Source organism: Podarcis filfolensis (genome assembly GCF_964270895.1).
Source record: "Podarcis filfolensis genome assembly, chromosome: 5".
Classification (NCBI taxonomy): domain Eukaryota; kingdom Metazoa; phylum Chordata; class Lepidosauria; order Squamata; family Lacertidae; genus Podarcis; species Podarcis filfolensis.
The window spans coordinates 97,323,516-97,344,900 of NC_139608.1; the positions used below are offsets into that span (position 1 = coordinate 97,323,516).

A 21,385-nucleotide genomic window follows, 5' to 3' on the forward strand; every position below is an offset into this window, starting at 1 on the left:
TGTTAAGATAAATTATTCAATAAAAAGTGAGAAAGATGGAAAGAATTTGCTGAAACAACTAATTAAGCTAGAACACAAAAAGGGAGGTGTGAGGAGGTCAAGGAAATAAGCAAATGAAAGATAAAGATATGTAATATGGGATTTGTATTTTTCTTTTTGTTGTTGTTGTTGTGTTGTTGTATTGGTTTTTATGTATTTTTTCTTCTTTTCTTCTTTTTTTCTTCTTCTCTTTTTTGTATTTTTGAAACTCTTAATAAATATCATTTAAAAAAATATAAATATTAATACTAATGGTGCTGGTTATAGCTTTCTTGGGTATATTAGACCGATAACAGTGAATTTTTCTATGAATGGGGGGCTAAGTTTGTCCTACTATGGATAAGGATATCATTAGGAAGCTGGTGTTAAGTCACTCAATGATTTCATTGGAAGAGACTTAAGCATGTGCTTAAAGTTCTTCCATTGAAATCAACTTACCATAAAGATGGTGGGTATTTGATACTGAGTTGCACTGACTACACCATAGACCATATTTCTGGAAGTTCTTCCAGGAGATGAGCAGCCTGGGATTTCTCAGGTGATTAGATTTAGACATTATCTCTCCTCTTACCCTGAATACTCAAAAGTGAATGATTTGCTGTGCAAAAATTACTTCAATGGGATATTTACAGAACAGGGAGCAATAGTGAATTTACTGTGTAACCTTAGGCAAATCAATACTAATGGACTTAGGATTTTTTACAAAATGAATAAGGTATGGAGGATACTGTACCAACTAAAAGGACTAAATCCAGCATAGTTCCTCAATATAAAAATCAATATAAAAAGTAAGTGATATTTAAGTTCCATTACTTTTAGTGGGACTTGGTGAAGACTAATTTCAGCTGCACTGGTGGTCAACCTTTATAGAGCTCATCAAATTTGTATCTGTACACAACTCAACTCCCAGATCTGGTTTGGATAGTTACAGTAAAAGGCGCATCTCACCTTTTCTTGGCACTTAGGACAGACCCAGACCCCTTTGGGGACAGTCTTCAAGGGAGGGTCCAAGCAGTTGAGGTGATAGGCTCTGGGGCATGATCCACAGGATTGCAAATTGGCACCACGCTTACATGCTGAACAATATTCATCATGGCTGACCTCATTCTGCGAAACACAAAAGCATAAGGAGGCAGGTTGTTCAGCTGATCTACTGAAGGAGCTCTCCACAAGTGGACTGTGGCGATATAAACTCACCACTTTGCCAAACAAGTCCAGTTAAATAGATGAAAATGAGACCTTAGTATATTTGTAGCACTCCTACTTCATATCAATGATCAAAGCCTGACAGCACCACCCCAACTATTACACATTGTTCCTGAGCATGAAAATCTTGGAGACAGGAGACATCATTCTAAACAGAAGGGAAATAATTATTTTGAAGAGATTTGTTTCTATGGTGATGAACTGATTTTGCTAAAGATATGTCTTCAGTGGCTCTTGGTTTATGGTGGACATATTGTCAGCATGTTAACTTGCCTGTGTTATGAAGGTTGTCAACATCACACATAATCTATATAGGATTGTAGGTACAGTGCTGTGGAAGAATCTGTGATTGTGAAAAACATAACTGTGTGGTCCTGGAAGCATCATTTAGGTTGATAGATGGGATCCTGAAATCTAAGGTTAGCATTCTCCGATTTGCTGTCTGTTTGTTTTCCATGTGTGATCACTAGACTGCAGTGGTGAATCTTCAGGCTGTTCAGGAGTATACCATGGCCAATGGTATCAGAAGAATTCAAGAATCTGGAGTAAGGTTGCACTCTCCTGTCCACCTCTCTGCAATTGTCATCCATGAGGAAGACCAAGGCTGACTCAGCTCCATGGCCAGGCCTAAACCCAGAATGGAATGGCTCCAAATAATCTGTGTCATCCAAGAATGCTTGCAGCTGCTCCATCACAACCCTTTCCACCACCTTTCCCAAAAAGGGGGTATTTGTGACTGGTCAATAGTTGTTCCTGTCAAAGGGGTCTTTAGGCTGTTTCAAGGGAGCAGGGACAAATCAGTCAGACCCCCTCTGCTAGATTTAAAAAGCCAGGAGAGACAAGTAATGGAACCTGGGAGATTCTGCATACAGATAAAAACAAAATGTTGTTCTTTGCAGTGGACAGAGGACGTGTGAACCCAAGTATTGTTCCTCCAGTCATTTCTCTGACCATTGCACTCCCTGCATTTTTGGCAAAACTACCCTGGACAGCAGTGGGGCAGTGACAATAGTACTTACAAATGTACACTCTAGTATGTGACAACTGAAAAGGCCCAGAGTGACAGACAACAACACAATACTTTTTTTTAAAAAAAAAGCTTAAACGAAGACCCTGTTCCCTCGCAATATACAAGGTGTGGTAAAACATACCTGCCAAGATGGATCCTCATTGGCTAGCATTATGAAAGAAGGGCAGAACACAGGTTAGGAGCAGTGGGCTTAGATCCCCAGCTTGGTGGGATTTTAGGTAGGCTATGATAAAAGGATACTATGTATGAGCAGAAGGTTATAATCAGTCAGGCTATGTCTGTCCAAGTAACCCTACATGCACTCCCCCCTTTTTAGTTTATCCTTATACTAAGCTTTTTGCATTCCCTCTTCATGTATGTTTCCTCTTCTCAGGATTGTGGCACTTTTTGTTTGTTCACATTGAATGTGTGAATTGCACTCACATGCCCATACACACAAAGAACTCAAGTGATGCATGCAAGACATTCACAGGGCAGGGCTGTGCAAGATCAGAGACAACGCTCTCCCTGAAAGAGCTCAGCAAGAGAAATTAGAGAGATGTCAGTAAAGATGAGTGGCTATATGCAGTCGCCTTCCAATCAAATGAAAAAGGGTTTGGTAATGGAGAAGGAGAAGGAGAAGGACTACACAGACACTTGCCCAGCCTATTCCCAAGTAGGTTAGCAGCACCTTAATGAGGTACTAACATTTACTCTAAGGACACATCTAAGGCAGGGATAACCAGAAGTGCAACAAGAGCGCTTCATTAATGAGATACCTCCCACTGCTGGAATGTAAAGCTACCAATGCTTTAAATGTTAGTTCCGTCTTTCATAGCAACCCTTGTGTGAGCTAGAAACAATCAGGACGGGGATAACTCCCCTGAACACATGACCTGCAGCTGATCAATATTCTGATTTCGGGAGAAGATCATCTGCAAAAAATATTAGTACGCAAGTGCCCCGAGAAACTAGAAATATTAAAAAGGTAAAGGTAAAGGATCCCTGACAGATAAGTCCAGTCGTGAACGACTCTGGGGTTGCAGCGATCATCTCGCTTAAGTGGCCGAGGGAGCCGGCGTTTATCCGCAGACAGTTTTTCCGGGTCATGTGGCCAGCATGACTAAGCTGCTTCTGGCGAAACCAGAGCAGGTGCATGAAAAAGCCGTTTACCTTCCCGCCGGAGCGGTACCTATTTATCTACTTGCACTTTGACGTGCTTTCGAACTGCTAGGTTGGCAGGAGCAGGGACCGAGCAACGGGAGCTCACCCCATCACAGGGATTTGAACCGCCGACCTTCCGATCGGCAAGCCCAAGGCTCAGTGGTTTAGACCACAGCGCCACCCACGTCCCATTGCCACAACCCGCATCCCATTACCACAATATTAATCTGGGGCAAAAATGGGAATGAAGTGCAGACTATACTAGCATTGTGTACATATTTTCAGCGGCTGAACAGAAAAACTGGGTTTATCCTGTAAATTAGCAAGAAAGAGGTAAATAGTAATTTGCTATTTAGTGCTGCACAATGCTCAAACATTGTGCTGGTCTAGGTACTCCAGTATGATGTTGTTGCTGCTGCTGCTGCTGTTAATACCATGGGTACAGTGCATGCTTTGCATACATAGAATCTTGGGTTCAATTTTCATGAGTTTGCTAAAAGGGTTTCAGGTAACAGAGCTTGGGAAAATTTCTACCTAAGACCATACAGTGCTGCCTCCAGTCAAGAGCGCACAGAATTGGGGTAGATAGACCAAAGCAGTGGCACATCCATTTTCATCAGTGTTGGTAGTCAGCCATAATTTTCTACTAGTCAGTTGTAAAGCCCAGTCCCACTATGATACTACAACAATATCATATGCATTTTCAAAACAGGTAACAGTTTCATTAGACTGAATGAAGTTAGATCTTAAAAACTCAGGCTTTATCTAAGCTAAGGAGCACATAAAATTATTATTTAAATATACAGTGCATTTCATAGTTTTCAGGGGGTTTTTTCCTTTCTAATTTTTCAGGATGATTTACTGTATAATTTGCATTAAAAGCTCAAATATTAAACAAACCTACATGTTCTAGAACAAGGTGCAGAATATATGTACTTTGGCCAATAAGACACCTAATAGAATTTCTTGTCCAAAGAAATGGATTTACAAAAGTGAAGCAAGAATGATTTTTTTCCCCAGGAAGCAGGTGTTCTGGGGCACCTTAAAGATCAACAACTTTTATGACATGAGCTCTCATAGGCTAGAGTCCAATTCTCAAATATTCATATATTTTAGCTCAAAATAATTTCTGCCTTGTTAGCTGAAAAGCTGGCATACATATCTAGTAGTTAGGGCTAAACTTCAATAGGGTAAATTTTACAAAGTGCAGCTCCCTTTTTTGACTCATGTAAATTGTCATAAAGAGGAGGTGTTCCCTCTGACCTCTCAGAACTCCTTCTGGAGGGGATACAGATATATAATGTAAAATTAATTTTATTTTTCCTGTTGTTTATTGATGCTAAAAAACCAATTTTACTGTAATTATTTCAAGTGTGGAGTACTAACCTATATTTCCATTCCAATAATTCAGAGCTCTTACCTCTTGCGGACAGAAACAAGGGATTGTTCAAATAATTTGATGCAAGACGTTTCCTCTGCAAAAGATAACATGAATAGCATTGACTAAGACATTTCTTCCAACAACAACCAGGTCCAACTGAGAGGGCATGTTCAGGAGCTATCCACACATGGGTGTCAATAATATGCACATACATACTTTTAAAAAAGGGGATTCTATATCAGAGTGTTGGGGAGATCCCATAATAAAATGAACATTTCCTGGAGCAGTTGTGGTATTCTGTGTTAAATCTGTGGGTTAAACACAACTTCCTTCAGGAGCATTCCCTTTCTAGCAAGGAATTCCATGCAAGAGAATATATATATATGCTGATGTGAGAATCAGGGCCTTTTACAAAAGAAAAGGCAATATATACTGCTATAAATAAATATTTCAATGAATGTCAGCTAACGTCATTATCAAATGTCAGCTTTAAATAGCCTAAAGAAACAGTGCCTTGTGCTTCATCTTCCCAAGTTCCTGGCATAAATGTGTTCTTTTCAAAAGTGGATTTTTAACGAAATTGTATTTTTAAAGTCCACAACGTATTTCACCATATGTTATGCCAGAAGCATGAAAAGAAGAAATGTACATAATTTGTATTTCCACTTCTCCAAAACTGCTAAGATTAAATTTATGTCAGTCGCATACAAAAGAAATAAGTGATCCCATTACTAGTTCATTAGCTGTAACTGAATTAGATAAAACCGGCATCACAGGAAACATTTATTGAGGTTGCTTTATTGAACATGCAACATTCGTCAGAAACTACTGGGCTGGGGGGGGGCTTTTTAAAGTGTTTTCTACTTTCACTTGCAATTGCCAATCCCAATTTGAACCATTCCTTGGCGAATCAAAACAATGAAGTCTCCCTTCCCCCCTAAATCTCACTTTTCCTAAACAGTAGATGGTGGGATAGATTTAGCCTTTCCTTCCCCATGAAATAAGCTTGAGTTGTGGGTGGTAAATGCACAGAGCTAATGTCAAGATGCTACTGGGTTTAGAAATCCATGTCTATCCTATACATTTAAGCCAGTAGGAAACTGATCAGACTGTCACGCTCCCAACCAGGGAAACACTGACAATGTAAGTGTTTCTCTCAACTGCTTCATAATACAATAAACCATGGCAACTATGCTGTTTTAAAGTCTTGTTTTGTAATAGGGACGTGCTTTTATTTTGTAATGGGAAACTACTGTGGTCACTCTAGCGTCACGTGAATAAGGACCAGAAGTGAAGCGGAATGAAAAAGCGACAAGACAAGAGACTTACCTCTGTTTCCAAAAGCCCACTGTAGGCTGGGTTGGCTGTGCTTCTTCTTTTCCTCTCCTGACGCTTGCTTTGGATTTCTGTAATCAATTTATGAAACATTATCTCTGTATGTGTGTGATCATTTGAAAACAATTTTTTTCAGATACAACTCATTAGTCAGATGACTTTTGGCTTGTGGTCTGCTTAGACCTTATGTTTAGTTTCTACTGCTTGTCTGGGCAGCGGCCCTGATAATTTGTCAGATTTTGTGTTTGAAGTTATTTCTGAAATTCACAATATGGTTTAATGCAGCAGTCTGGAACCTCAGGCCTGAAGCCAAATATGGCCCTGAAGCCTTCTTTATCTGGGCCTTGCAGCTTTCCCAGGGCCACCCCTGCCGCCAGGTCACCCCCTTCACCAGCCTGCTCTGCACCCTCAAGTGCTTTTGCCTGGCTAGACTGTGTCCTTGAGATGGATGGAGGGGTGGGCATTTTGTAAGGCTGGAATGCCACCTACACTCAAAGGTAAGTGTTGCACCTCTTGCTCTCCCCACTTTTTGTCCCTGGCCCCATCCATGGCTGTTGTGCCCCCCAGGAGGTCACCCACGAAGGACTGTGGCCTTTGGGATGAAAAAAGATTCCACACTTCTGGTATAATGGCTACTAAATGAGAATCCTTTGATTATCAGACAGATTCACAGATGTCTAATAACAACTGGCATAGCTCAATACCTAAATTGTTGTTGCTGGCATCTGTCTGTCTCGAGAGACAATGGACTGCACCTCTGGGGGTGAAGTCAAACTGCTGCATTAGCAGCACCAAATATTGCACCCTGGGGAGCAATCCTGGGCAGTGTGTATGGAGGTCCTGGGCTACCCAGACAACAAGGCCTCATCTCAGCCCCACTGATGTGGTCCAAAGGAAAGCAGTGGAAGACGTTTGGCACCAGCTTGGCTGCAGGAGTTGACGGAAGGAGGTAGAAAAGGCGCCATACAACCGTCTTGGAGACTACAATCCAGATTTATGTAGGGTTTACCCTTTAGCCTTTTCTTCTCCTGAAGACAAGACAGCGAAGACCTGACTAGACAACTATATCAGAGGCTATATACCTCTGAATACCAGACACTGGGGTAAACAGCAGCGGAGGGCCCTCACCATCAGGCACTGCTCTTGAGCACCCAGAAGCATTTGGTCAACCATGGTTGGAGACAGCCTACTGGGCCCTTCAATCCTTGTTTTAATTTACCAAGGCAATCCTTATATTCCTGGAGCCATAGCAGCTTGCAATCTTACAAGGATTCGTTTCTTTAAACAAAAACCAGCAATACCCCAATAACAAATCACACTAAGAGCCCAACTAGTATCCTATTAAAGGGGCATCCAGACAAAAGAATTCAGTGATCAGAGCTATTAAGTTAGTTATAAGCTTTTTAATGTTTTGGACAACAAGGTCAGAATGAAAAGCTTCATTAACACTCAAGCCTCTATGCCCATTAACAAACACATCCTTCTCACAGTTTTGTATCTCGGCTGTTGCAAAAGGCACTGCAGGTTTTCTTTGTTTCCCTCATAGAGAAGGGGAAAGAAAGACTATAAATATCAAAGCTGAATTTGTAGACGTATTTGGTTCAAAACCTCGCTTAGAAAAAGGTGAAGAAACCCAGATTTATGCCCCCAACTTACATCATTAAAATATAATATTAACACAGGCTAACTTTGAGGAGTTGCTTTGCTTTCTTCTTTGAAGCAGTGTGTAGGAGAGTTGTCATGTTTTGAGGAGTCACAGTGTTTGTGTATTCTAGTTGTAAAAGTACAAAAAGAGTTCAGATTTCTATAGGTAGCAATGGCTATCCCTCTTGCAAAAGCTGCATTCATATGCATGTTGTCATCAGAATGTATGGCAGCTGGCAGATGTCAACAGCTGCTGCTGCTGCTGTTCAAGTACCTAATTTTTAAAAAAATCTTTAAGCCTCCCTGAGCCCCTGTCAGGGAAAAAGGATAGGTAAGTATGTATGTATGTATGTATGTATGTATGTATGTATGTATGTATAAACAAATGATGATGATGATGATGATACAAATGCAGGGATGGAGGGGACATTTGTAAGGCAAACTGGCAGGAGGTGCTAAACGCCTCCCACACCTGCCAAGTCTTCAGTGCAGATGTTATGTACCCACTAGGCACTTCCTCTTAGCTGGGTTTCTTCCAGTTTCAAAATCTGACTGGGGAAATTTTATTACGGGGGGGGGGGGGACATTTGCAGGGGAGAATCAGTGAGTGAGCAACAAGTTAGGTGCTCCCGCCTTCCTGCTAATTCCTCCCCAGCAAGTGTCTCCCCCAGCACTTGCCTTGTGAGGAAAAACACATGATGTGGCCAGATTCAACCAACCCATTTCACTAGTGGGCTTCCCCCTCCTCTTTTCTCCCCACAACTCCCCCAAAGCTGCTCTAGAGGGTTGGCAGAACCCATAGGACAGCATGTGGGGCGAGGAGAGGAAAGATGGTTCCACCAGACAAGCAGAAATGCTTGTGCTGATGGTCTCCTGAAGACTCTGCTGAACGACTGCCGCCTGTTTCCTTGATTTCACAGAATGTGGACTTGCTGCAAGAAATGTCAGGGCTTCCCAGGGACAAGTGAAGTCTCAAAGGATTTGCCCAAATAGCAGGTCCCTCTGGTTTCCCCGAAGCCTCTCAGATTTTAAGAACTAGAGCGTTTCTATGCTTTGTGCCTCTTCAGGGGAGAACTTGGTGAATTTAGTTTCTGCATTCGCTTTCTTCATATGGTGCTTGGTTTGGTTACTCCGTTCCATGGGTCTTAAATAAGTTTGATGTATCTTGGATTTAGAGAGTTACTAAGTGACTGGCTACATGAGCTTGGAAATCCCATTCTCCACCTGATATTGATGACTGGGTAGTGGTATCTTGAGAACCAGTGATACATAGCTAGAGATGGGAAGGCCTGGGGAAAAAACTGGAAAAATTGGAAAAACAAACAAACCAAGGTTTCCCCTGGTTTTTTTTAATTATCCAAAGCCCTTTTTCCCCCCAGAAAAAATGGAGAGAAAAAAGTGTGCTGAATATTCAAACTATATCAAACTGTTTTTCCCAAATTTTCTGGGGGGAAACGGCTTTGGGGGGGGAAACGGAAAAAGGGGGGGGGGAACATGGATTGTTGTTTTTTCAAATTTTTCCGTTTTTTCCCCCAGGCCTTTCCATCTCTATACATATCTCAACATATGAAGGAGCATCTTGCACAAATTTAAAGGCATATGGAGTTTTGGCCACAATTGCTGTGACCTGATAATCTGACTCCTGCCCATTTAAAGCAACCCCTCTAGTAACCAGTTTAGACGCCTCTTTACTTCCAGATAGTTTTGTATCTCCTAAAGGAAGAATATATTTTAAAAAACATCTTTGTTCTAATGTTATATTTAAAATCCATATCCATTCCCATTCCTATTTATTGTTATTGATACTGAAACATCTTAATAAACTACTGGCAGAAGAGAAAAATTGTCCTGGATGATTGCTGGTATTTTCAATGTAGCAATAGTCAGTGATATTATTCAGAGGTGCTCAAGCTTTAAATTATTATTCTTACTTTCCTGACATAAAAAAAGATTAGACGGGCAAGTTGTGGGATTATTATCTACATGATTTGTATTACGCAAGCCTCTTGGTAAAACTGTTGCTTTGTAAGTTCCATTTCAATCTCTTGCCATTAAAGGATTAGGGATGCTGATGACTTAGAACTTTCTGTAAACTGCTTTTAGATTTCCATTCATCAAGGCATGAAATCATTTTCCAAAATGCAGCTATAAAGTTCTGAGCCTTTCTGGGGAAAACAAACAAACAAACAAACAAACAAACAAACAAACAAACAGCAAGACCAATAGGAGGGGATCCTCACAAAAGATATGACTGCATTCTGAAGTGCTCTATTACCCCAGCTTCTTCACATTCTAGAAAATGTAAGTGATATTTTAAAAGAGAAGTTACACAATATGCTGAGTATGTGACAGAGGTGGATATTTAATCACCAGCATGGGACGAGATCACAATGGTCACCCTTTTTCTTGTGTTATGGTCCCGATGAAGCTTTGAGAAATGAGTATCATTGAGATCATGGTATGAGGGGAAAGGATTAAGCCCCCTTTACAACAGTCTTGATCTTGACTGACACACATGGATGCTATTTATTTATTTTTTAAAAATCGGTCACATGAAATGCCATCTTGGATTTGTTATATAGTATATCTTGGCTGTAGCTCTTTGCAGTATACTCTACACATTCCAGTCATGGCATTTTGTTGGTATATGTAAGTTACATTACTGAACATCAGAGCAAGATCTTCAGCTGGCAAAGAACACACAATACTTTACTTCATGAGGACCAGTCCCGTCCCCCCCCACTTTTAATAATAAAGAGTCCAAGTTTCCAACCTTCATTGAGAAGTTGCTTTCCCTCCAAAACAGAAAACATTTTTGTAGTAATAAAAGCGTTCTTACCTTCCAAGTATTCTGTCGTAACCAGGCCTAATGCTACCATAAAGGCAATTTTCTAGAGAAGAAATAAAAAAATACATTACTTTGATTACTGCTGAAAGAACTCCAGTTGCACCATAGGGCTTTACAAATTCCTCCATTTGAAGACTAACAGCATGAACACTTTAATAACTCAGGACCTTCAGTCCTCTATAAAAAAACCCACAACATCTATGTTCAGATGAATTCCTCAAAGAAGTCAAACCTGTGCAGGTGGGCCAGAGTTTTGTTTTTGCGAAAGTTTGATTTGTACTGTACTGCATTTGTGCATACGGTTTCATTGGTTTCCTGTTTCTATGTTTAAAAGTGAGCAGTATGGAAAATAAACTCTCTGTCTGATCCCAATTACAGTGGACAGAGTCTGGCCTATACATGTAACAGAATGAAGTAGTCAAATGGAATGTAACTGCTTCAGACTGGATGTGAGGGGTGACAATTCTAACCCCCCCCCCCTAAAAAAAAAAACCCATGAAGAAACATGAAAGACTGGCACATCAGGGAGAAAAGCTGAAGCATAACCTGCTGCCTATTGAATTAAGTGTGGAGAGATTTTTATTTAAGAGGAGCATTCAAAAATCTGACCTCACCCCAACCACCAGCTGTTGGGTTGCCATATTTTGAAAAGCAAACAAGAAGACACATTTGCTGATTTCTACTTTTAACTGTGGATCGCTATGACGACTCTACCCATGAAAAAGAGGACATATGGCAACCCTAGCGAGACTTGTTTTACATATTCTCTATTGCAGAATGGAATATGAAAATCTGAGTCTAGACATTTATGTCACTGGATAATTGACAAGCACTTTTGGTGAAGTTCAACATGAGCCTTCTCAGAAAGCAAGAACTTGACTTGCTGTTTTTGGACATTACAGCTCACGTCTCATATGAAGGTATACCAAAGAAATTGGTTCTATGTCCAGAGTACATAGAATAAGCACCAGTTCCAACACTGGCGAATGGCCACAAACTGGTCCATGAGGGGGAAAGAAGATGGTGGCCGAGGTCACTGAGAGGTAGGTGCTAATGTACTTGCAAGACCTCTGGATTCTGAGCTTTCATTTTGGGGGCAGGGGGAGGAATGAGTCTCTAACCCTCCTCAAAATAAAGTTATAAAGCAAAATGTGCAGCCAGTTAAGGGCAACCAACCTATTGATCCAGCCATCTAATGAAGATGGAGAAACAATTGTAACCTGCACTCAGTGACTCAGTAGAACATACCCTGTGGTTCTGGACTATGGATTAATGTGTGAAGAGCTATGACCTTTTTTTTGCAAAAATCAAAAGACTCAGGATGGTGTTATAACCATGGCAAAATCTGAACATTTGCTGCCTTGAACCAACTTTATGGAAAATCTATTTCTGCAAACATGCATTGCCCAAAGAACTGCCTCTCTGTATTGACTGCATCAAGTCACCGTGCCTTTAATAAAGTGAGATTAAAGCACAGATGAGGAAGGATTTTTCTATGGAAGGTTAATGACACAACAGAAAAAAACTCAGGTGGGGGTAAAGCTGACACTTGGCAGAGTGTCTGCCTGTCTCTGTCTTTTGTGGTGGGGGTTTTGTCCCTGACCTGATACTGCAAGTCAGGGGCAAAAGGAAGCACCACTTGTGCACTTTCTTTGCTTGACGGAGGGGCAGCAGAACCCAACATGCCTGGCACATCTTTCTCAATGGCCAAAGAGGAGCCAGCCTACGGTCTGGACCTAGCCCTCCACTACTCAAGGGGAAAGGAAGACTTAACAACCTAATTAAATAAAAATGTCATTCATTACACCAATTAAAGGATCACCTAGCACTTGGGCTGCAATACCACAGTCCCTGGGCGGATGCCTACGAGGCCCTGGATCCACCGTCTTCCTCCAAATCCAACTCAAACTCCTACATTAGCTGCTTTGCTGTTTTCAAACAAGGTTACTGCTTACCTATTCTTTTGCTTTTGAATGCCAAGCTTTCTTGATCTATATTTCTGAATTCTGTTCATACTAAATATATCAATAAATGCCTTAAGGAATCTGCAGTACTTCTCTCTTTGCATAGTTCAATAAGGATTTTTTTTTAAAAAAAAAGACAACAACATTTCACATTGTAATTATATGTTCTAGTTGTCGTTACATGCATTTACACTAATTACACAGTTAGTTCTAATTACACTAATTGCATAAATGCATGTTAATCAACTAAAGCTTACCCAAAGAACAAAATAAATTAACCCAGAGCCTTATATTACATACTTTTTCTTTAGTGCACAAAGAAAGCAAGACAGAAGCAGACCTCATGCTTATGCCCCAAGTCTGCACTGCCTGATAACCGTATGGTCCTTCTAGCAGAACTGTTCCTGTTAAGTCATCAGTTCTACTCTAATATGCAGAAAGGAATAAAAAACTAATTTGAAAATAAAACTGATATTAAAATACCTTCTTAATCTCCAGTTGTGTCTCCCAACCACACCCTGGAATGCTATTTCATGCAAGGCCAGAAAATATGTATTCTTTAAAATGACTATTAAATCAACACAGACTGGTGATCCACACAAAAAAGAATGGCATCTCAGTGAAAAATACATCTCATACCTGATGCGAGTGAATGAACTGAAGGGGTCTAGGGATCAAAAACACAAAGGCAAATATGAGGGAAATGGTTTACTTACTTAAACTACAATGAGGGGGAAGGCTGATTTTCAGAAAGGTGGGTGAAGATGAGCATCGTTATGGCAACATGTGATGGGTAGGTTGGCTGTGTTTGTTTGTTGAGGTTCCATTTATACCATGATTGCATAAGTACTATGCAAATCCTCTGGTCTCCCACACTGAACAACTTGTATCTCTCTAACACAACCAGTTCTTTCAAGATGAACAGCCACACAACTCATCCCCCAGTGGCTTTGTTTACAGAAATAACAGGAAATCAAAGCTCAAGACTTGGAGATTTTTAATGTTCAGATAAGCAATCATGTAACAGAATATATCGGGGGCAGTTCATTTTGAAATACATATGTAAGTAGAATTTGACATCAACTCAAGGGGAAATGATATATAAGCAGTGCATTTTTGGGTTTTTTAAAAAGTGAGGTGCTAGTATTCAGATATGGAGAAAAGTGCCTTGGATGCCAGCAAAAAATAGCTGCTGTGGGCAGAAAAAAGAGGTGTTGAGGCTCTGTACCAGTGTGGACTGAAGATCAAGGCTGAGCATATTACATATATCTAATGGACTTAAATTAAGTGAGTCACGTTACATGAGGCATGTCCTTTTGTGTGCTCTTTTATATTTGATAACTCTTCACCAAATGCAATATTTTACTTTAGTGAAGCAGTTGAGAAGGGGCCCAGTGATGCGCCATTCAAAACAGCAACAGTGTCAGTATCCTGTAAGAGGTATAAATCTACAGCGAATGGCTATGTAAAAACTGGAAGAAGTGCTGAAACAGCAAGGTTGTGCATGTAAGAAGGCAGGCAACCATCTGAAGGAAGGTTGCTTTGAGGACTAAATGAAGTGTTTTGAACAGCCATAAAGCTCTAGATAAACACTGGGTAATACTTTACTGTGATTGTCTGAGGGTGGAACTCAGCTTCCCCTTCTCTATCCTGCAGCCTCCCCACATGCCCCCAAAAAAACTACTCCAGAGAGTTGGGGGACCCTCTGCAGCAAATCTGGGGAGGTGGCAGAAGGAAAGGGAAGTTATGTTGCAGGAATACTTTTCACATTAAGAGCTCCCTTGGATCTTGGAGATTTTTAAGCAAAGGTTGGATGGTCATCTGTCAGGGATGCTTTAGTTGAAAGTCCTACATTGCAGGGGGCTGGACTAGATGACCCTCAGGGTCCCTTCCAACTCTACAATCCTATGATCACCCCGGTGTCTGCTCATGCAGTGCTGAGCATCATCTATTAAGAATTTTTACTAATAATGAAAATAATAGAACAGAGTTTACAATCCACAAGACCAGGGTGGCTAACCTGTGGCCCCTTCAGATGTTGTTTTAGTCCAACTCCCATCAGCCAGCAGGGCCAATGGTCAGGAATTATGAGCGCTGCAGGCCAACGCCATTGGCAGGGTCACAGGTCAGCCACCACTGCCATCAGAAGAACATAAAGAACAAAGAGTTACCCAAGACGGTAAGCAATAAATCCTGTATTATAGTCATTTCTGCTATTACTGTTCCATGAAAAAAATAAGAATAAATTGTTGGTGTTGGACAACAAATGCAGTCGTCCCAATTTTATGGACAAGTCTTATGTGTAAAGTATTTTTTGCTGACAGAGGAAAAAATGAGCACAAGTCTGTTCTGTCTAGGCGATGTTCCAAAGACAGCTATTAATATTATTCAACTTGAGTAATGACAATTGGGTTCAATTCTACTATCTTCTAGAGTACTCTGAAATGCTCTTGCATATCTCATAGCATTAGGTCCCATTTTACTATTTACTACCTGCAATTTTAAAAGTATTATTTCCAAGAAGTTCTACAGGTCTGTTTTCTAAGAGCAGGTGAATTGTTTTGCCACAAGCTTATTAGCTTGCAGTGAACTCTACACTAAAAATCAGGTGTATGGAACATCTTGCAGGGAAACGGAAGTGGCATTAATAGTTATAACACCAGGTCTATATGTATGCAGCCACGTTGGCTACATCACAGGAAGCAGGCATGGGGAACCTATAGCCATCAAAATGTTGTTGGGCTCCAACTCCCATCAGCCCCACTTAGTCTGGCCAACGATCAGGACTGAGGGGAACTGCAGTTTGGTAACACCTGGCATGGGGTGGGGAGTCACAGGTTTCGCATCTCCGACCTAAAGCGTCACTTAAAGCTTGATATTATTATTATGTTAATAATCAGGTCCTACCCTCCTGTCCGCATTTGCAAGCTATTCATCCAACCTTGTCTTATCCATCGAGATGGCTTGCAAATAATCAATATTACAGAAAATTCTCAGTGAACAATGAAAAAGAAGCGCATTTATCCTTGCACTTGCTTCCCCTTGCTTCTTATAACGATAAGAGTGTGACATGAACCATTTGTCATACAGTAAGTAGAAACTGATTGCTTATTCTTTTTTGTAGCCAATTCTCCTTGGTGCTGCACAAGTTCATAAAACACCTTAAAAGTCCCTGTACAGGCCTGCCCACGCACTAAGGTCTTCAGAAGAGGTCCTCAGCAACCCAGACGACCTTTTCTGTGGAGACACCTGGCTTGCAAAAAAGCCGCCCCTCCAAAATGAGGGAAGCGGAAACGTAATTAATTTTAGGCACTGGCTAAAAAGATACTTGCTTGCCCAAACTTTTTCTGATTATTAATACTCAGTCTTGCACATTACTCTGGTTCTGTAGATGTTATTGTATTCATGTTTTAGGTTGATTTTACAAATTATTTGAATATTATTATTATTGTTAATCACACTGGATTTTAAAAATGTGTTTTACACAAATATGTAAATAAACACAGATCAAATGGGCACTTTCATTACTTTCATTACACAGAACTATAACACTTAACTAAGGCTAGTAAGGACAAAGTGCTCTGGGCATATTTTGTGGATCTTGTAACAAACTGTATTTTGCAAAAGTTATAAATAAAACTAAGGCAAGCATGTTGCAGCTCCCCCCCCCCCCCAGTCAGTAAATAAGGGGATGTATGCTCTAAAAGCAGCAGCTTAACCTTTGGACTGAGGAGACTTCTGTGAGCATCTCTATGTATATGAAATATCACGTTTATAAAGAAAATAAGATTTTGTTAACCTCTGGACTTTCCTCTTTTTTCTTTTTGGTAGCAGGGGGTCCCTGAGCTGACTCTTCAGGAGCTTTCTTTGTCTCCACTTTATTCTCTGTTTGGGTTTGAACTTGAGGCTGAATGATGATGACCTGCAAAACAAATGGGTGAATGAAAAGAAGATTGCTCCACAGTCTGAAAGGGATTCAATTTTTCAAACAGAGAAACAGAATCTTCAAATAAAGGGCTCCTTTGTCAACTACTTTCTTGCAGAGACAATAAAATCATACAGCTGGCATATTACGATCTGGAGACTCTCTTGTCAGAATCTTTACAAATATTATAAACGAAAGAGACACCGTTCTCAGAGACTGTTCACTTACACCTAGTTGATTCAATCGCTTGGCACGTCTCAGAATTGTGGTCCACGTGGTCTCCCCGCAACACAGAAGTTGCCAAAACTGGGATCTCCAGCCTGATTTTTAATATTCCAAAAGGAAATGGTAGAAAAGTTTCCTTTTTAAATCTAGCATCTCAATCTCTCTCAGGTCCCTCTTTTTCTAGCCTATTAATTATGTCCTGGTCCACAATAACACAATTCCATGGCATGGTCCACAACAACAACACAATTTCAGTTTATCCTTTGCTTGTTTACTCAGAAGCAAGTCTCACTGAGTTCAGCAGAGCTACACAGGAGTGCAAATTTATCTCTGTTTGAGAAAGACAATTATTACTCCTCTAGCATTAACAGGACCTTCTATACCAAGTATGAAAAAACTGCTAAGAGAGGTCATCTAGAGTGATGAGGTGGGTGCCACCAGGAAGACGGGACTTTGCTCTGTTTTTCCTTTCCACCAGACACCAGTGCAACAGTCAGTAATGGACTAGATGAGGGTGAAAAAAGCAACCAAAACCCTGCCTCCATCTAGCAAAGGTGGAACACATTCTATGTTTACACGATGGCTACATGCAATCACATTCCATATGGAAAACAAGGGTTGAGAGCCAATGTAACATGAAGCTACAAGTGGGCTTCTCGTTGCTCTCCACCCTCCTCCAGCTCCCCAAACACTCCCAAAATCTGCTGTGGAGAATTAAGAGACCTTCTGGATAAATTTTTGGAGGCACACAGAGAAGGAGGCAGGACAGGGAAGAAGAGAGACTGGAAGTTCCATTGCCCGAGCCAATTGCCATTCAACAAGTGTATGGGCATCACTGGAAGTCACCCAAGATGCAGAGCTTAGGAGCCAGCTCATGTAGTGCCTATGACCAAGAGTGTGTGTCATCAACTTTGGCTGGCATGTCAGCTGCACACACTGATGAGAAGGACCTTGCTGCTTTGGTAGCTTCTTGACTTGTCTACTGCAATGTGTACATCGTGGGTTTGCACTCAAAGACAACTCAGAGCATTCCGTTAATGTAGAATAAGTTAGTCTGATGGTTGTCTAGTGAGGCACTCACGAGCTCCAGTCGCTTCCACTTAAATGGCATGGGTCTTGGATATACCCATGTGGACCTGTCAGAGAACTAAGGTTTATTGAGGAGGCCTGATTATGGGGTCCCACCACAGGGCAGAACAGTATTTTCACTCGCTGGTAATCAGCCACTATTCCCTTGGAGGGAAATACAGAAATTGTTATTGTTTTACTGTTGTATAGTTTTACTTGATTTCACTGGTTTAAACTTTTACTTGATGCTGCCTTCAGGAGTGTAAAGTTGAAAATCAACCATTATACTGAAAATCAACCATTATACTGAAGTAATTAATTGTTTGATTTAAAAAGTTTGACTTTCTATGTTAACAACCTAAGGGAAATTTGTGTAAAAAGATACTGTTGTTATATATATATTAATCTACATTGTGCAACTGATTGACTGAACTGATGTTGAGGTACAGCATGTTCTGCTGCTCAGAGAACTAAATACTTTGCAGTCTAGCTTAAAATGCAGAAAGGAAAGCTGTCAGACTAGCTGAAATTAAACTTCACAAAGGGAAAGGTGAATACTGAGACCAGATTGCAAGAATGAAACCATGGGCAATTGGGCTGAAGGAAGGGTATTGAGAAAGAGAAATCTAAAAGGAAGGTGAGGTGAGAAAAATGCTTGAGAAAGGCACATTTGTGTTGGAAAACTGACACAAAACTGAGTTACTCAGATGGTGAGCTCTGAAGAAACATTATAGCAGTTAAGGTCATAAGGGAATATATGGTACATAAAGTAAGGGAGCTACAGAAGGACTAAGGATGATGCACAAGAGATGCAATGGCTAAGTTTAGTATCTAGACCCCGGGAAGAATTCTGCCTATTGTGCCTGCAGCATTTTGAGCTGACAGAGGAACCATGCCCACAAAGCAGCATCACACCCTGTACATTTGAACCAAATAGCCAAGCCTATGGCTATAGAGCTGGTCTCTGATATTTCTATCATCTTGTCTCCCAAACAAACATCCAATCCTGCACTAGTACATGGATAATTTAAATAGCTATTATTTTCCATGTGTTTCCTGAAGAGTTCACACAGCTTCCTGTACTTGCACTAGAAGAGTGGTGGGGAAACGGCATAGTTTTTGAAATGCAGCTAAATATATCAGACCTGTGTTCTTCATGCAGTTAGTAAACCTGCAATAAGAACGGCAGTTCAATAATGAAACTTACCTTGCTGTCAGCGCTGATGAGGAGTGGTTGCACTTTAATGCCGTCATTGACCACTGAAACAGTGGCACTGGTGTTGATAGGAGCTGCATTGTTGGGGTGTGTGGAGATGATGGCATAGGCCACACCTGTGGTGCTCAGGGGCGCTGACACGGTTGTTGTAGACTCAGTGACACTTTGCGATTGGCTGTTGGGTGTCTGTACATGGCTAACAGTATTATTGGCAGTGGGGAGGGCGGGTGTGGGGTTTTTGATGCTGACTACAGTTGCCTTTTGGAACGCAGAAGGTTGTTTGGAAGGTTGGTCTCTGCATGGAGATATAGGGAGGCTGTCTGGAATCAGGGTCTTTGGCCTAACCTGCAGGGAAGAAAAGACAATGTTCAATTCAGTTTTAAAAGAATAGGGAAGAAAACCCTAAGAAATAGTGCAGGTGATCTGGGCCCATGGCAGTGGTTGTGGTTGTTTTTAATATCAAAGCAGCAGCAGCACAGAGTTACTACTTTGATTCAGGAAGTGAAATTGGGGAGGAGTGCTCTATCCCTTTCAGCTGTGCTTTTCTCCTACCAAATAGTTTCCGGGCCCAATTCAAAGCGCTGGTTTTGACAGATAAAATCTTAAACGGCTCAAGACTGCAATATCTCAAGGACTGCCTTTCCCCATGGCCCCTGCAATCGTCATCTGAGGCCCTTCTTCACGTACCTCCTCTGTAAGAGGTCCAGAGGGTGGCAACACAACGAGAGCGGACCTTTTCTGCATTGGCACCCTGCTTGTGGGACTCTCTTCCCAGGGAGGCTCACCTGGTGCCTGCATTACATAGCTTTAGGTGCCAGACGAAAATATTGTTTTATTAGCCAAAGGCCTGGGAGAAGAGCAATCTATGGCCTTTAAACCTATGTTTGCTTTTGCTATTATAGTGTGTATTTTTTGTGTTTTTATATTGTAAATTGCCCTGTGATCTTCGGATGAAAGGCAATATAGAAATTTTAATAATAACAAGTCACCCACCCACCTAGGCGCTGCTATTATTGACCACAGCAATCTTACTAAAGCGAAGCAAGACAGGGAACTCTGTGTCACATTCAGTTTGGTTTTTAGAGATTATGGTTCAGGCAGTATCCTCTCCAATCGCTCACGGGCACAGCAATCCAAACTATGGGACAAATTATTCTGGCATAATCTACCCCTGTCCCAAGTTCCGTTCAGAAGCAGGGGTACTGCTGGCTGAGCCCCCAAATCTGGTAGAGGAAAAACAAGCCTTTGAAATAGTTTGACTTACAGCACCCTTTCTGCCAGTGCAATTTCTGCTGTGTTCACTGGGTCATATGATTAAGCTGAACAGAGTTTAGAATAGGGGTAAGTCTCTTCCTGCCCTTTCCCACTCCCTCCACTATACTGGAATACTCCCTGTCCATGACTTACCCCAGCCTCGGCAGAGCGGGATTAGCTCCTGCTGAGCTGGGATGGAGGACATATGCCAGTGTATCTCTGGCTGAGCTGGGATGAGTGACTTCAGCTGGCGTGGCACTGGCTGACCCCATGCTCAGCCAGAAATACACCTATTCCAAACTCTGCTCATCCCATCAGATCTTGAGTTTGTATTGCTCCTGAAAGCACCAATTCTGCTCCTGCCTTGACCTACAAGCAATTTGAATGTTCCTCACTGCGGGGAAGAGGAGAGTTTCCTTGCCCACAGAAAACCAACATATCTAAGAGAAGATTGCATTTATCTCACTGATAGGTTCTGCTAATGCATTGAGATTTTTCCACCTGGGGAAGCATCCAGACATTGTATCCCATTCCTGCCACTTAAAAGTTGTATGGTCTAGGAATGAATTTAAAACTTGATCCTCACGAATGTACAAATCAGCTGCAGGATTTCTCCCACCCCTTAAGCCACAAGGATACTAAGCAAAGATCTTTCCTTTATGCATGTTATGAGTTTATGACAAAAAGCAGATTGCTTCGGTTTGAAGTGTAGTAAATGGGTGCTGGATTTCACTTTTTATTTGTTGCAAGTTACAAGCCACTTCTGAGACCGCTGGAGTTAGGAGTCTTTAATGCAAGATGGCCTTCCAGAAAAAGGTGGGGGGGGACTTTGCCAAAATTTGAGAATGTGCCTAGTAGTAGTAGCAGCAGCAGCAGCAGTAGCAGCAGCAGCAGCAGCCTGCATTCTACAAATGAGACATTAAAATGAAGGTCTCCAAGGACAGCATTCTGATGATATGATACCTTCTACTGGTGTAATTAATGCCATCCTGTCAACATGGCTCTAAATTAACAATGTGTTAAGCATCGCCTCAAGATTAAGCATAAATAATTTAATGTGTTACATAGTTAGCTCAACTTCTATTCCTTCCATTCCAGCTGCCATAT

At 41.2% G+C, this 21,385-nt stretch overlaps 1 protein-coding gene across 10 annotated transcripts in view; it reads right to left on the reverse strand.

Annotated features, from left to right (window-relative positions):
- Nucleotides 1–21,385, reverse strand: part of PHF21B (PHD finger protein 21B) — a 176,860-nt gene that overhangs the window by 10,199 nt on the left and 145,276 nt on the right. For 6 of the 10 annotated variants that reach the window (XM_083615695.1, XM_083615696.1, XM_083615698.1 and 3 more), the window contains 7 exons: nt 19,016–19,369; nt 16,390–16,512; nt 10,618–10,669; nt 6,129–6,205; nt 4,839–4,893; nt 2,397–2,419; nt 988–1,146 (listed from right to left, as the gene is read on the reverse strand). In XM_083615695.1, the coding sequence (XP_083471821.1) occupies nt 988–1,146; nt 2,397–2,419; nt 4,839–4,893; nt 6,129–6,205; nt 10,618–10,669; nt 16,390–16,512; nt 19,016–19,369 (843 nt within the window). Of the gene's footprint in view, nt 1–987; nt 1,147–2,396; nt 2,499–4,838; nt 4,894–6,128; nt 6,206–10,617; nt 10,670–13,229; nt 13,258–16,389; nt 16,513–19,015; nt 19,370–21,385 lie in introns of those variants that run through there. The other 4 variants (XR_014548625.1, XM_083615701.1, XR_014548626.1 and 1 more) reach the window with 4 other exon arrangements.